This window comes from Ursus americanus, chromosome 22 (genome assembly GCF_024610735.1).
Source record: "Ursus americanus isolate L20-20 chromosome 22, mUrsAme1.1.p, whole genome shotgun sequence".
NCBI lineage: Eukaryota > Metazoa > Chordata > Mammalia > Carnivora > Ursidae > Ursus > Ursus americanus.
Window position 1 is genome coordinate 25484714 of NC_142148.1, and position 16811 is coordinate 25501524.

At 44.5% G+C, this 16811-nt stretch overlaps 1 protein-coding gene across 3 annotated transcripts in view; it reads right to left on the reverse strand.

The window, feature by feature from the left end:
• Positions 1 to 16811, reverse strand: part of KIF3B (kinesin family member 3B) — a 42099-nt gene that overhangs the window by 14813 nt on the left and 10475 nt on the right. For all 3 annotated transcript variants that reach the window (XR_015720926.1, XM_045807038.2, XM_087853678.1), the window contains exons 2-5: positions 4354 to 5821; positions 623 to 724; positions 328 to 450; positions 103 to 221 (exon numbers count right to left, since the gene is read on the reverse strand). Coding sequence is in view for 2 of the 3 variants with exons in the window: in XM_045807038.2 (XP_045662994.1) it covers positions 103 to 221; positions 328 to 450; positions 623 to 724; positions 4354 to 5757 (1748 nt within the window). In the remaining variant the exon portion in view is untranslated. The remainder of the gene's footprint in view (positions 1 to 102; positions 222 to 327; positions 451 to 622; positions 725 to 4353; positions 5822 to 16811) is intronic.

The following is a 16811-nucleotide window of genomic DNA, read 5'->3' on the forward strand; positions in this document are numbered from 1 at the left end:
GGGAGAAGTAGGCAGGGGCCCGGTCTTTAGAGACATATTTCTTACTCAACAAACAACCACCTGGCCAGTGGCTGGGGGTGCCATGAAAGGCCCAGAACTTACTTGAGTTTCAGCTCCCTTGTGAGCTCATTCTGAGTCTGTTCCAGCTCCTGACGCTCCTTGATGTGCTCTTCTTGGAGGTCATGGATCTCCGCCTTCACCGCCTGAAGCTTGGAGAAGAGCTGGAACGGAGGGGAGGGGCAAGTGAGGAGGGGAGTCCTCCAGACAACAGAGTTCCTCCCTTCCCCCACGTCTCAAGAACCTCTGGCTGGCCTCGTTCCTTTATACCTTCTTGAGTTTTTTGGTCTTGATGTCCACCTCCTGCTGCAATGAGCTGTACGTCTCTTTAAGCTCCAAGGTCTCCTCATCTCTGCTTTCCATCTGTTGCTGGATTTCTCTTTCTCGACGTTTCTGAGCAACATCACAAAATTCATCAGCTTGCCTAGAGACAAGATCAGAGTCTCCCACAAGGAGCTAAACACGTCGTTTTCATTCCCTCTGAAGAATCTAATACAAGAGACATTTGCTCTGTAGCATTGGTGCGCTTCACCCCACCCCGTTCTCGAAAGGGAATGAAAATTACCTGCTCGGCAATTTCCTGCCGTTTCTGTTCCAGGACTTTCTGCTGCTCATTCGTATGATCTACTATATTTTTCCCTCCAACGAGCAGCTTACTCTCCATGGCCTGCGTGACAAAAAAGTAGAATCCATCTCGTGAATGATCTCCTTCAGAACATATCTCCTCACAGGGAAGCCTGTAAAACATAGCGAGCTCGGGACCGAACCAAAGGGGTGAACTCTGGGGGAATATATTGTGCACAGCGGTGTCCTGACCATCACCGGGGTGGAGCTCAGGCGGCTCCACCAGGGCTTTGCCTTCGAAACAATGACGATACAGATTCCCCAGGAATATAGGAATTTCAGCTTTCTTAAAAAAAAATTTTTTTTTTTTGGTTTGTATGTACAAAGTATTGACCCACTCAAAACATATGGAGTACCTCCTATGTGCTAGGTACTAGGGCTGCAACCGAGTATGAATCTCAAAGCCGAAGACCCCGCTGAGGGCCACAGACAAGTGAGCAGGCTCACACGCTGTGGAGTCAGACACCATCGTGAGGAGAAGACAGAGTAATAATGGGACAGGCATACGGGGGGAAGAGAAGTCAGGCTCTTGGAGGGAATCAAGGAAAGCTTCCTGTCTCAAGAGTAGCTTAAGTAAAAATAGGAATTAGCTTAAAAAAAACAATTGCAGCGGTGTCTGGGTGGCTCGGTCGGTTAAGCATCTAACTCTTGATGTTGGCTCCGGTCATGATCTCAGGGTCGTGAGGGTGAGCCCGCGTCGGGCTCAGCACTGAGTGTGCAGTCTACTTGAGATTCTCTCTCTCCTTCTCCCTCTGCCCCTCCCTCTGCACACACAAGCCCTCTCTCTCTCTCTCTCTCAAATAAATATATAAAATCTTTAAAAAAAACCAAAACACCGTGTGTGAGAGAGTAGCGTAGGAAGCAAGCAGGGGTCAGTTCAAAAACATCAAAGCCCTGTTAAGGGAAACTAAAGTTGATCTGAGAACCGCAGGAATCACACTGACTGTTCTTTGAACATAAGGGTACACAGTCAGATTTGTGTTTTAGAAACATTCTTCCCAGGAGCGCCTGGGTGGCTCAGTCGTTAAGCATCTGCCTTCGGCTCAGGTCGTGATCCCAGCGTTCTAGGGTCGAGCCCCACATCGGGCTCCCTGCTCAGCGGGAAGCCTGCTTCTCCCTCTCCCACTCCCCCTGCTTGTGTTCCCTCTCTCGCTGCCTCTCTCTTTGTCAAATAAATAAATAAAATCTTTAAAAAGGAGAGAAAGAAAAAAGAAACATTCTTCCCCCACCACAGGAAGGATGACTGGAAAAGGGCAGGCCGGGTGGAGGGAGACCAGCCAAGAGGCTGTTTTGAGGATCCAGGCCTGGGCTAGGGCAGTAATGGTGGGAGAGCGCAAAGTGGGTGGGTCCAAGAGATCCATCTGATGGCGCAGGATTCAGAGGCCTTGGGACTGACTGGGCCGAAGCGAGAGGGAGGGATGGCTAGCAGGGATAACTCCTAGGGGTCTGGCTTGACTGCGAAAAGGAAGGTAGGAACAGGTTCTGGGTGGCCATGGCCATCTCTGGAAACGTCCAGTAGACAGAGACTATCAGGCTTGAATGTTAGGAGACAGCTCTGGGCTGGCTATATAAATAGCACACCTTGAGCATTTAGACGGTAGCTAAAGCCATGGGAACAATTTGCCCCTGAAAAGCACAGAATCCACAAACTCCACGACCTTGCTTTTAAGAAACTTAAAATATTAATGGCAGCCCTGCTGCCATCTTTCAGTGAACCTTTAGGCCCATTTCCTCTTCTCTCAAAATGAAGCGGTTGGACTGGATTACTAACCCTCCCCCCCCCCACACACACACTCCTTTCAGCTCTAAGATACTTTCGTCCCATGATTTTACAGCATCCAGAGATTTCGAGAGACAGAAGTAGTATCATTCTCCCACAAACAAAACATCTAAGAGATTTAGTGACCTTGAGGTAATATTGAGTCTTGCCACACCTGGCCTCCGAGAGTTGTCCAAATAACCCAGGTTGTTTAGAGAGAGTCTGGGTGTTCCTGGGCTTGAATAACAGATGTCATCCTAAAAACCAGCATGCACATCCAGAATGGGCACACCCTGCTACACTTCAAGTGCAGGAACCAGGAGGCGAGAAGTGGCGTCTGACGTTAAGGAAGCCCACAGTAAGCCCCTCCCTGGAACAAAGTGACCTCCTAACTGCGTTGTATAGGACTCCATTTTCACATCAGGTCTTGAAAGCTCTGAAAAGGACCCCTGCCTCTGGAGTAAAATAGAATCCCGCTCTGTGAACGGGCTATTATGAAGCTACAGATAAAGCACAGCTCCATACAGTGGGGGAAGGGGAGGCGAGACAGAGATCACTGGTCATTTTTAAATTAATAAACAAGGATACATTGACATCAGAGTTTTCAAAAATTCACTAAGAAAGAACGCAACACCTCAGAGCCGTTCTGGCTTGTGGTCAGGCAGCGGTCATCCTCAGATTTCCAGGGCTAGCTCTGTCCTCTCCTCTGCCAGTAAAGGCCTGTGGCAGCCCAGAGTCCAGGCACCCGATGGAATAGTACACTGGCATCAGAAAGAAAATACACAGGAGTCTCCACGCTCTAGAATGCTAGTCAGCCACGGACTCATAGGAGTGGGAGGTTGAGGGAGGGGACTGACTACAGGGGAGCATTTGGGGGGCGATGGAACTGTTCTGTATCTTGTCTCGTCGGGGCACTGCATATTAAACCCACAATGAGGGGCACCTGGGTGGCACAGTCGGTTAAGCATCTGACTCTTGATCTCAGCTCAGGTCTTGATCTCAGGGTTGTGAGTTCAAGCCCCAAGTTGGGCTCCACACTGGGCGTGGAGCCTACTTAAAAACAAACAAACAAACCCACAAAGAGATACCATTTTATATATATCAGACACATGAAAATTAAAGCAGATAGTCACAAGTGCTGGGAAGGACAAGGAGCAACCAGAGTTCATCCTGTGCTGGCAGAAGCTTTACTTCACATGGCCACCTCCAAGAACAACCTGTGATTATCTAGTAAAATTGGGGCTGCACATACTCAAGGACCTAATGGTACCAGGTAAGAAATTCTTGCTCATACATGTTCTCCTGGAGCCAAGTACAAAAACGTTCATAGCAAAAAATGGAAACGAACCACTATCAGGAGAATGGAATACCACACACTTCTCAGAGCAGTAATAATAAATGAATCACAGCTACAAGCATCAATCTGGACAAATCTTATTACATAAGGTTGAGCAAGTAAAATCAAATTGCAGCAGTGGGATTCCATTTATATAAAGGCACAAAATCATGCGGAACTTTTTTTTTTAAGACATATACATATATGAGAACTGTAAAGAAAAGTCAGGAAACAACAAACACCAAATTCAAAACAAGAGCTAGCTCTGCGGGAGGGGGACACAAAGCTTGTAAAGATATGGAGTATGTTCTGTTTCTCACACTGGCTGTGCGGCCCATGGGTGTCAGTTCTATTGCTGCTTTTTATACCTTGCACATATGTAACACTTACTCTTCCTATGAGTTCAATATAAACTTGAAGAAACGGTTTTTATTTCAATTCAACAAATGCTTACTGGACACTGGATCCCATGGCACTGCTGGGAATGTAAAACTGAAAGGGACATCACCCCTCATACCGTTTTTGGGATCAAACAGAAAGCACAAAAGAAGAAAGGGCCCGAGGAAGCACGTGGTACCTTGATTTTGGCGCCCAGCATCTCGGCAGCGTCCTTCTCCCGCCGCAGGTCCTCCATCTTCTTCTCCTTCTCCTTCAGCAACCTCATCTTCTCCTCTGCAACCAAGCTGTGGTCCTCTACAATGGCCCGCTTCTCAATCTCCAGTTTTTCTTGCTGTTCCCGCCAGTAATCATCCTTATCATCCCCTTCCTCCTCACCCTCTTCTCCCTCCTCCTCCTCCTCCTCCCCGCCCCCACCACTGCCACCACCTTCCCTCCGCTTCTCTCGCCTCTTCCTCCTGCCAATGGACCGTTTTTCCAGCTGGGCCTTGAGCCGAGCAATCTCTTCCTGGAATTCTCGAAGGAGGGCATCTTTAGGGTCCTCGTTGACCCTTGGCTTGTTCTTAATGTTTTTGGCACGGTTGGCATATCTCAGAGTGGTCAGAGTCTCTTCTACATTGTACGAGGCAGGTCCCACGTTGGCTACCATCACAGTTTTAGCATTGCCACCAAGAGAATCCTGGAGGAGCCTGGTCAGCTTTGAGTCCCGATATGGAATGTGAGTGCTTTTGCCGTCCACCAGGGCAGAGATGACATTACCTAAGGCTGAAAGGGACAGGTTGATCTTGGTCGCCTCCTTCAGTCTTTCTCCTTGTGCACCAGTCTTGGCTTGCCGTTCGCTGCCAGCAAGATCCACAAGGTTCAATTTCCCTACGCGGATGTGGTTTTCTCCATCAAGGCCCACCTCACTGCACTCGATGGTGATTACAAAAATCGCATGAGAGCGTGAGCTGTGCTCATTCATGTTGGTAGCGCCAACGGAGCGGTTCTGGTTCCCCACGTTCATCACATGCTCTATTTCCTTCACGCTCTTGGTGACAAAGGAAGACAGGTCTTTCACGTACACGCCAGTGTCAGGCCTCTCTTTGAGCTCAAGCCTTTTGGTCTGATCCTTTGAGAGCAGATCTCGGATCTCCTCCTGGTAGATCTCCAAGTAAGAAGCCCTGACCAGGTACTGTTGATTCTGGGATCGAGAGATATGGGTGAAGATGTGGTCAAATGAGTTAGGGATGACCCCTCTTTTCTCAGGGTCACCACGGACTCCTTCCATCGTGTAGGTTTTCCCAGTCCCGGTTTGTCCATAGGCAAAAATCGTCCCATTGAAACCCTGCAAGACAGAGTCCACGAGCGGTCGGAATGTCTCATCGTAGAGTTCAAACTGCTTGGCGTTCCAGTCATAGACTGCATCAAAGGTGAAGGTCTTGGGCATTTCATGGGCCACCCCTTTGGGGTTCTTCACTGACACCTGCCCCAGCTTCACGTCCACATCCACCACCTTATCATAGGAAGCAGCCTTCTCCTTGCCGTTCATGGGCCGACAGCGAACCACCACCCTGACTGACTCCGAGCTTTTTAACTTTGACATGATGAACTCTGACCGGGTCAATCTTGAGGGCTGTGAATCCGAAATGTCTCAGGATGCTAAGGTCCTAGAAAAAAAGCAAAAGTAAGTAAGGACAGTACAGTTGTCACTGAGGGTTGCTCAACGGCAGCCGACACACCCATGTCACCCGCATCCGGCTAACCTTCTAATGGCTACATGAAACAGCGGTAAGGCACACTGTATTTCTATTTTTTTTATAATATTTTTTATTATATTATGTTAGTCACCATACAGTACATCCCTAGTTTTTGATGTAGTGTTCCATGATTCATTACTTGCGTATAACACCCAGTGCACCATGTAGTACATGCCCTCCTTAATACCCATCACCAGCCTATCCCAGTCCCCCACCCCCCTCCCCTCTGAAGCCCTCAGTTTGTCTCACTGTATTTCTTCACGGGATCTTAGCGAGCTTCAGTGTGAAAAGTACACTTTAGTCCACCAGTAGTGTGAACGAGCCTGTCCTCCCTCCGACTGATACTTTATCTTATACTCCAGGAGCCTGGATAATCTTCTGTCCTGTTGACCTACCATAACCTCTACAGAGAGCAATTTAGAACTATCTATCAATACCTTTTGACGGAGCAGTTGTATTTCTCAGAATGTATCCCACAGATACAAGGATATTCGTTGTGGCGTCATTTGTGGTAGCAACAGACTGTGGGCCACCCCAATTCCCATCAAGAGGGGGCTGACTGAATAAATTAAATATATATGTAATAACATATATAAAGCGGAGTTCTGTGCAGTCACTGAAAAGAATGTGCTAAGCTAAATGTAACCCTAGACTAAGATGCACCGCTAAGTGAAACAAGTAGATGAGGAACCGTGTGTATGGGACAGTTAACATGGCGTGTAAGCACGCAGACATAGCATTCAGGGTTATGTTTGATATGCAAAACAAGCTTAGAAGTATGCATATCAAAGTGGTAACAGTGGCAGCCTCAGCAGGGGAACTGTAGGTCAAGAGAGAGAGAAAAAACTTCACTGTAGGCTCGTTTGTACTGTTTGATTTTCCTATTTTGTGCCAATAATACTCTTCCACTCTAAAATCATAAACTACGGGCTTCGGCAGAATGTATGCAAATGAATGAGGATGTGGTATAATACATTACATAGAAAGCACTTATTCAACCAACAGAATGAATACAATCTGAATGCAAATTAGAAAATAAGTGTTAAAGTTTTTCTTAAGTAGGGGCGTCTGGGTGGCACAGTGGGTTAAGCACCGGACTCTTGGTTTTGGCTCAGGTCATGATCTCAGGGCTGTGAGATCCAGCCTCACGCGGGGCTCCGTGTTCAGCATGGAGCTCTCCTCTCCCTCTGCACCCCCCTTAGATAAACAAATAAATCTTTAAGAAAAAAAAATTTTTTTTAAATGATTTTTTATTATATTATGTTAGTCACCATACAGTACATCCCCGGTTTCCGATGTAAGGCTCGATGATTCATTAGTTGTGTATAACACCCAGTGCACCATGCAATACGTGCCCTCCTTACTACCCATCACCGGTCTATCCCATTCCCCCACCCCCCTCCCCTCTGAAGTCCTCAGTTTGTTTCTCATAGTCCATAGTCTCTCATGTTTCATTCCCCCTTCTGATTACCCCCCCTTTAAGAAAAAATTTTTTTAAGTAAAAACAAAAAAGAGGCCTTCATTTGGTGCCGGAAAACTCCGGGAAAGGAAGAGTAAACGGGTCCTTTGGGAAGGGGTAGCAAGCAAGCAGGTCAGAGTGAAGAGGTGCATACGAGGACCCCAAATTCCTAAAACCCTCACTGTGGGGGTGTTTTTTGGTTTTAAGTAAGTGATTATCCTGTTTGTGGATTCAGTGACCTCTTCAGTGACAGGTCCCTCTCCCTCACGTGTTCTCTAGCCGCCCAGGTCCCTGCCCACAAGGCAAGTATTATTCGGTTTTTAATCTTCCTGGGCTAGTTAATGCATAGCAAGCAAATATGTATTAACACATACTTACCCCCTCCTTTTTAACACAAGCGTAGAATGTTATTCACAGTAGTAACACAGTGTCCCGCACCTTGCTTTTCCTTACTAAACCTATCTTGGCATTTGTTCCCTCAATAAATACACAGCTGCCTTATTCTTTATGACAGCAGCAAAATATCCCACTGCATGGAAGCGTCATAATTTATTTAACCACATTCCTAGCACTTAAGCTGTTTCTGATATTTTACTGTGAAAAAACCAGGCCCACATCCTTTCACATGCGGGAAAGTGTATCTGTAAGATAAATTTCTAAGTGCAACTGCTGGCTCACAGGATATATGCATTTGTAATTTTAATAGCCACTCAGGACAGTGCTAACAATTTCTTTTCAGTTGTGAGGGTGACCTATTCCCTGCCAACAAAGGAGTGCGAGAATGTGAGGCAGTGATGGGCCAGGCTTATGTGCTGTACGGTAATAAATACACAGTCAATATGTTCTCCCGTTAAGCTTTTATAAAAAATTCTGCTAAGCACATGGAAACATGAAAAGTTACTTTTTATACTTCTCTAGCTGTTACATGTAATAAAATAATGTCTAGAGTGAAGAGCTGGAAGACCTCCAACCCTCTTGGAACCCATTTTCTATAAAATTGGTAAAACAGGGGGGCGCCTGGGTGGCTCAGTCATTAAGTGTCTGCCTTTGGCTCAGAGCGTGATCCCAGGGTCCTGGGGTCGAGCCCCGCATTGGGCTCCACGTTCCGCTGGAAGCCTGCTTCTTCCTCTCCCACCCCCCCCCACTTGTGTTCCCTCTCTCGCTGGTAGTCTCTCTGTCAAATAAATAAATAAAATCTTTTTTAAAAAATTGGTAAAACAGGGATAATTCTCCTTCCTTATGGATGATTGTGAGACTAAGGGGCACTTACAAAGGTGGAAGTATGTTATGAACTAACATAAAGCTGGATTAAAATCGACTGATACAGATTCATCCAAAACCCTTGTCAAAGGGTCATTCCAGTGATTACTGGTGAGCCCTAACTCTTATTCTCTTATTCAGTTTGTAGTCATCGCCCTAAAAAAAAATCAGATTAAACTGAGATCCAAATACCTAATCAATGTTCAATTGGTAGTGAAGCTCACGGGGCGCCGGGGTGGCTCAGTCGGTGAAGCGTCTGTCTTTGGCTCAGGTCATGATCCCAGGGTCCTGGGATCAAGCCCCGCATCTGGCTCCTGCTTCTGCCTCTCCCTCTACTGCTCCCCCGCCCCACTTGTGCTCTCTCACTCTTGCTCTCTCTCAAATAAATAAATAAAATCTTAAAAAAATAAAGTGAAGCTCAAGCCATTTAAGGAAAAAACATTGTAAAAGACGGTCCTCATTCCTCACCTTCTATGTGCTATTACAATTTTGCCTAATGAGAAGAAAGAACTAGATGTTAGAATGGCCAGTCTGCATACTGCTTCTCCCTTTCTCTTCCAGAGCAACCGCCCCCAAGCTACCACGTAGCCGATACCATGCCTGTCTCTACCTCCATGTCAGCAGAGACCTGCAAATGCTGTCCAGGTGCCACGTTCAACCCCCAGCCCCCTGAGCCTCCCGCAGGGAGGCCTCTGCTGCGGCGCGTGGGACGGTTTACACAAGGTCCTAAACTTGGAGTAAGAAATGTAAGGGGTGGGGGTGGGCAGGCGCCTGGCTGGCTCAGCCGCTGGAGCCTGCAACTCTCTTGATCTCAGGGTCGTGAGTTCGAGCCCCACACTGGGTGATTACTTAAAAAAATAAAACGTTAGGGGCGCCTGGGTGGCTCAGTTGTTAAGCGTCTCCCTTCGGCTCAGGGCGTGATCCCAGAGTCCTGGGATCAAGCCCCGCATCAGGCTCCTCCGCTGGGAGCCTGCTTCTTCCTCTCCCACTCCCCCTGCCTGTGTTCCCTCTCTCGCTGGCTGTCTCTCTCTCTGTCAAATAAATAAATAAAATCTTTAAAAATAATAATAATAAAAAAATAAAATTAAAAAAACGTTAAAAAAACAACAACGTGAGGGGGCGGTGAGTGGAGAATGCGTCAGTAGAGAGACCAATTTTTCTGCATTGCATACCCCTGAAGAGGCAGAGCTGTCCCGCCTTTACCTATGTGGCCCCAAGCCTGTTTAAAAAAAAAAAAAAGCCTGCAGCAGGGTGACCTTGATGTTCAGGGCTTGTGTTAGAGCACCGTCTAATTTCTGAGCTCTCCAAAACGATAAAAACAAAGGAACGATAATGACCTACAATTATGTTTAAAATGTTTTAAAAAGAAGGAATTCCCAAAGCCTGTGTCCCCTTAATTAAATCTCAACTCAGAACGCAGAACACCATTTCTTTTCAGAACCCACCGAGCTCGACTGAACTAGTCATGTATTATTGACGCAGTACTTCAGGAAGATGGGCTAATTTCATTTCCTGCCACCAGGGCTTAAAAACTTGCTCTGGGTCCTCCTCAAAGGAGAGGGTTTTCTTGGAAGGATGCCCTGACACTCTTTCTTTACTTTATTACCTTCCTTACCCTCCTTCTAGCCGGTCTAATTACAGTGATAAATCTTTAAAGGAACTCACAGCATTGCCAGGAAAGAAGCAACCACAGGTCAGCAGCTTGTCACCTCCATCCTGAATACCTTTTCTGTTAGAACTTGTCATTTCAACATTAACAACCACAGTCTGAATGGCCACTACACATGAAAAACCGAGTTTCTCCCCAACTTCACCTCTTTTGTCCACTGAGAAAGTCAGTTACACATTTCTAATGGCAATGACACTCTTCCAGATCATTCTCCAGCTCTTACATTTGGATTAATGCACCCTCACTTTTGCTAGTTGTCACGGAGTCTTACCTCAAATTCTAGAACTCAGTGTGGATTGGATTCTCACTATTGCCTTCCTATAGAGATTCTAAGACAGAGGTCACAAACTGGTCACATTCTACCTGAAGCATTTTATTTGGACGATTTAATTTGTTTAAAAATTAAAGCCTCAGCAATTCCACTTCTATGGTATGCGTATGTCCTAGTGAAAAACCTTTGCACACGTACACAAGGAAACGTGGACAAGGATGCTTCCTGCAGCATGTTAAAAAAGAAAAATGGGCTGGGGCGCCTGCGTAGCACAGTCGTTAAGCGTCGGCCTTCGGCTCAGGGTGTGATCCCAGCGTTTTGGGATCAAGCCCCACATCAGGCTCCTCCGCTAGGAGCCTGCTTCTTCCTCTCCCAATCCCCCTGGCTTGTGTTCCCTCTCTCGCTGGCTGTCTCTGTCAAATAAATAAATAAAATCTTTAAAAAAAAAAAAAAAAGAAAAATGGGAAACAACCTAAACATCTATTTTCAGGGGAACTGAAAAATAACATATGGTGTAATCATATCATAGACACTATACTATTCAGTAGGTAAAAGAAGTGCATTAGAGCAGGGGTCAGCAAACTATAGCCCATGGGCCAAATCTAGCCCACAACCTGTTTTTGTAAATAAAGTTTTATTGGAATACAGCCATACCCCTTGTTTACATATTATCTATGGCTGTATTAGCTATAAAATGGCAGGGTTGAGTAGCTGTAACAGAGACAGACTGGCTCACAAAACCTAAAATATTTACTGCCTGATCTTTTACAGAAAAAGTCTGCCAACCCCGAATTAGACTTATATATATTTACAGGGATAAATAAGCAGGCTGAGTGAAAAAACAAGTGCAGAGTGATAATTATGATTAAAAATTTATAAAACAACATGGTGCTCATGGAGTTGCATTTATTTATATGTAAGTAGTAAAACATGAGATAGAAAGATATACAACAATTTACGATAGCAGCTGCCCAAACTGGGCAGGGCGAGAGGTGGAGAATGGGATTAAAAATGGGAAGGGTATTTCCATTTTTTCTGTAATATTTTATCATTTCTCTTTAAAAAAAAGAAAAGAAAAAAGAAAAGAAAAGAAAAGAAAAGAAAAGAAAAGAAAAGAAAAGAAAAGAAAAGAAAAGAAACAAAACGAAACAGCGGGGGCGCCAGGCTGGCTCAGTTGGTGGAGTGAGCAACTCTTGATCTCAGGTGTTGCTGAGTTAGAGCCTCAGGTGGGGAGTTAAGGATACTTAAAACAAAACAAAAAAATGGGAAAGGAGGCTTGAAAAAAATAAGAGTAAATATTAACAGCGTTCAATCCTGATTGTTTCTCATTTTATTCTCTGAATGCTTAAAATTTTCTCAAAAATGTTTCCCCCCCAAAAAAAACAACCACCACCACCCCCACCACCGATTTCACATTTTAAAAACACCAGGTCTTCTGCTTCTCTTGAAGAATGGAACTATCTAACAGCCCCTGGCCTGTGCCCTAAATGGGAGCTGAGAAATAGCTGCCTCTTTGGAGGACCTGACTTCTCCAATCCTCCCCAAACCCACTCCTTACTGTCTCACTCCCAGCATGCTTTGCCCATTTGTACTTCCTGCCTGGCTCCTATAGGCGTCTCTGTCCATAACCGAATTCATGTACACATGATCTCATTAGAAAGGCCTGCCATGCTAGCCCATCTTTTTAAATGACATTTACCAAGGTTCTGTAATGACACGGAAAATGTTTATCATAAATGAAAAAGCAGTTTACAAGACTGCATGCAATCACAATCATACAACAAGACACATCGAAACATCAACAGTGGTCGACTTGGGGTGATGGGACTAGAGGTGATTTCCCCTGCTTCCTCAACATTCCTGTATTTTCCAAATATTCTTTAATGAGTATGTGGTATCTTCAAATGGGAAAAAAATAAAAGCCTGGCAATTTCCCGCAAACAGGCCTGCAAGGAGCAGCGATCTGCAGGCACACAGAGCACACACTAACGCATCTGTAATCAATGCATTCCGACGCAGTGTCTGTAAGATCAGACCAGGCAACCACCTGCCAACTGCCTGGCCTGGAGTTCAAGGACTCAGACTATCTGGAAGGCAGCTGAAGCCACGGATCACGTGGGCCATCCGAAAAAACGCTGCAACTCTCAGGCAAGAAGATAAAGCAACTCCCTATTAAGCAGCCGAAAACCACTCCCATTAAGCAAGTTCCTCTCGGGGGAAGCGGCTGCTTCTACTCTGCACCCACCTCATCACCATCAACACCACAGTCTCACAACTGCTGCTAAGTGTGCTGAAGTACCAGGGCTCCTTGTTTGCGATCCCTGAGCCACCCCAAGAGAGCAAGTCCCATTCTGGGCCTCTGGTTCCCAGGATGGCCAGTGATCACAATGGGAGTTACACAATTTTCAAAGCAGGATTATTCAGCTCCTGTTGAAAATTAACATCACAGCCCTGCAGAACTTTTTTTTTTTTTTAAGATTTTATTTATTTATTTGACAGAGAGAGAGAGAGCCAGCGAGAAAGGGAACACAAGCAGCGGGAGTGGGAGAGGAAGAAGCAGGCTCATAGCGGAGGAGCCTGACGTGGGGCTCAATCCCAGAACGCCGGGATCATGCCCTGAGCCGAAGGCAGACGCTTAACGACTGCGCCACCCAGGCACCCCTAGCCCTACAGAACTTTTAAGAGGACACTGGATTTGTGTTGAGGGAACAGCTCTGTATCTGCTTATATATGCATAAAATATATTTGAAAGGCTATTCATGAGCCAGAAAACAACATTGGTTGCCTTAGGGCTGTATGGTGAGGGCCAAGAGTAGGAGGGAGACTTTGCACGTCTACCCTTTAGATCTCTTGAGTTTTAAATTGTGGGAGTATATTGTGTGGTCAGAAAAATAAAATTAGGGGAAAAAGGAGATGGAAAAATTTCGTGAAATTAATTAGTAAACTAATATCCAGGTGTTAAAACTCATTCTTTTCTTCTTTTCATCTATCCAGTTTCACTGAACACCATGAATATAAGGTAATAAAAATGTCTTGGGACGCCTGGCTGGCTCAGTCAGTGGAGCGTGCGACTCTTGATCTCAGGGTCGTGAGTCTGAGCCCCACGCTGGGTGTAGAGATTACTAATAAAAATAAATAACTGTTTTTTTAAAGGAAAAAAAATGTTTCAATTGATGAACAAAGGGCCCTAGGAATAAAAGTACTTATCTCAGCTTTCTCATGAAGTGTCATAAAAGGACTTCCATGAGGTCTACGGTAATGGCATCTTTAACATTCTAATGTCATTGCAGCCTGCCATGTAGCCTCAGCCCTAAAGGCATTTAGAGCAAAGATGTCAAAATACCAGACTAATAAAACATAGTTTGTTGTTATTACAGGCAATGTTTACAGCCAGATAGTTGCGCAAACGTCTAAAAACCTTCACACTCTCTCTTATAGTACAAATGAGAGCCACAGCTTCTCAAACTGGAAAAGACTATTTGAGAAGAGTTGAGTCATCAGTATCTTGAATCAATCAATCCATTGAAATGTAATGCTCAAAATGTTATCATCCCTTGAAACAGCAACTCCATTTCTTGGAATTATTTTAAGGACATCATTTAAGGACATCAGTAACTGAATATACGTGCAAGACGTACATACATGTTTATAATTATTACAGTACCATCTCTGACCACCTAAATACTTACCAATAAAGGATTGGTTATGACACATCTCTACAATGGGAAGTTATGCAGTCATTAAAGTGGCAATACACCTCTAGGTATTTACTTATAGGAAGATGTTCATGACACTTTGTTGATGCAGGCTACCAAACAGAAGAGTTATTATAACGTGATTTATGTTTATATGTGTACGTGCGCATGTGCAGAGAAAGATGTGGGGGAAATGGTGTAAAGTCATGGTTAAAAGCGTGAGCTTTAGTGTTCAACAGGACAGGGTTTGCATTTCTGCACTGCCGCTTAGCTACAAAATCTTGAGAAAGTTACATAAGTCATAGTTTCTTATATAAAATGCAGTTAATAACACCTACCTGAAAGGACTAGTCTATGGATTACATAAACTAATAAATGCTCAATACTTAGCCTAGTGCAAGATGTGTAATGAACACTCAGGGAATGCAAGCAACATTGATCTCGGGAGTGAGCTTACAAGCAATTTTTTTGCTTTCTTTGGCCTTTTTGATAGGTGCATATATTTTGTTTCTTATAATCAAGTGGGAGAAGAGCAAAAAAGCTATTTTCTCTTTGGGGGAAAAAAGTCTAGCACTTTGATTTCAGGGCTAAGTGTCCTAGGAAGACAGGCTACTTATCTGGAAAGAAACCTACAAAGGTCACATACAAGAAACATGAACAAATAAATTCTTGTCCTGAATTCAAATTGGCGCCAGGCATGCCCTATCATTTGATAACCCAAACAGGCAAGGAAAGCATTTAGCTAGGGGGGAAAAGAGGGAAAGAAATCCCCCTTTTTTTTTTATCCCATTGTGAAACATTCATAAAATACATTCATAAAAATATATTCAAATCTAGAGGATACTTCTCATTAGAATCAGTGTGGGTCTGGGCTTTTGTTGTATTCGATAGTCACAACTCATAGCTTATCAAGAGTGACTCCTGGGTGGTTCAGTTGGTTAAGCATCTGCCTTCAGCTCAGGCCATGATCCCAGAGTCCTGGGATCGAGTCCAGCATCGGGCTCCTTGCTCAGCAAGGAGCCTGCTTCTCCCTCTGCCAGCCACTCCCCGTGTTTGTGTGTGCTCTCTCTCTCTAACAAATAAATAAATAAAATCTTAAAAAAAAAAAGATTAAAAAAAAAGAGTTTAATGTATATTCCTCTTCTAATCCTCAAAATCACCTTAGGAGGCATAGGTATTAGCCTTATGTTAAAAATAAGAATGGGAGGTTCAGAGAAATTAATTAATTAGGTCTCACAGCAGATAAGTGGAACAGTCAGGATTCAAAACAGGGATTATCTTATTTAAAGACCTACGTAGGACTTTATTCTGAACACACATATGTATATGTACATGTGTGTATCAATATATGCATAGATAAAAACAATTCAAGCTAGCTAGGTAAGTATACAGTAAACAAGTAATCTTCTGCCTACCCCTTGGGGAGATACTCAATGCAGATGCAAGCATTAATGTATCTGTATTGCTCTCCCACTTTTCTTTCTTTTTTTTTTTCTTTCAACTCAAGTGGAAGTATACTATGTACCATTCTCCATCTTACTTTATAGATGTTTGAGGCAATTTCTGCACCACCTTCCCCTTTCAACAGCTGCGCAGATATCATGGTATGGTTGCTTCATAACGTTTTTGATGGGGCACCTGACTGGCTGAGTCAGTGGAGCGTGCAACTCTCCATCTCAGGGTCACGAGTTCCAACCCCACAGTGGATGGAGAGTTTACTTAAAAAAAAAAAAATTAAATTAATGTATAACGTACTTGATTATTCAACTACTGAGGGACCTTCTCATGGTTTCCAGTCTTTTGCTACTGCAAACAATGCTGCAGAGACTATCCTGAGCATAAACTTTAACTACAGGTAGGAGTAAGGAGCAGGATCCATTCCCAGAGGTGTAAAAGCTAGACATGTTCCTTTTTTGACAGACGGTGCCATCTTATGTCCCACTCCCCCGCTGTCTCACTAACCCCCCCCCCACCAGTGCACCTGTTGCCCACACCAGTCCAACACACAGAACTTATGCTCTCAACCACCACAAGGCTATGAAGCCAGAAGAGCCTTCCTGCCAGGAACTTCTCATTGCATGTACTAATCCAGGAAAGAAACAAAGTTGTTTCCCTGCTAAAAATGTACACTCTGTTGATGTCAGACACTTAAATCAACCAAATATAACATTTGGCTCTTGACTGGGGCCCTTTTTGGATCTTTTTTTTTTTTTTAAGATTTTATTTATTTATTCGACAGAGATAGAGACAGCCAGCAAGAGAGGGAACACAAGCAGGGGGAGTGGGAGAGGAAGAAGCAGGCACATAGCGGAGGAGCCTGATGTGGGGCTTGATCCCACAACGCCGGGATCACGCCCTGAGCCGAAGGCAGACGCTTAACCGCTGTGCCACCCAGGTGCCCCCCTTTTTGGATCTTGATTCATATGAATCAACTTATAAAATGTATGAGACAATCAAGAACATTTGAATACTGGATATTAGATGATGTTAAATAATTATTATTACTTTTTTTAGGTGTGAAAATGTTGTTCTTTAAAGAAACTTCT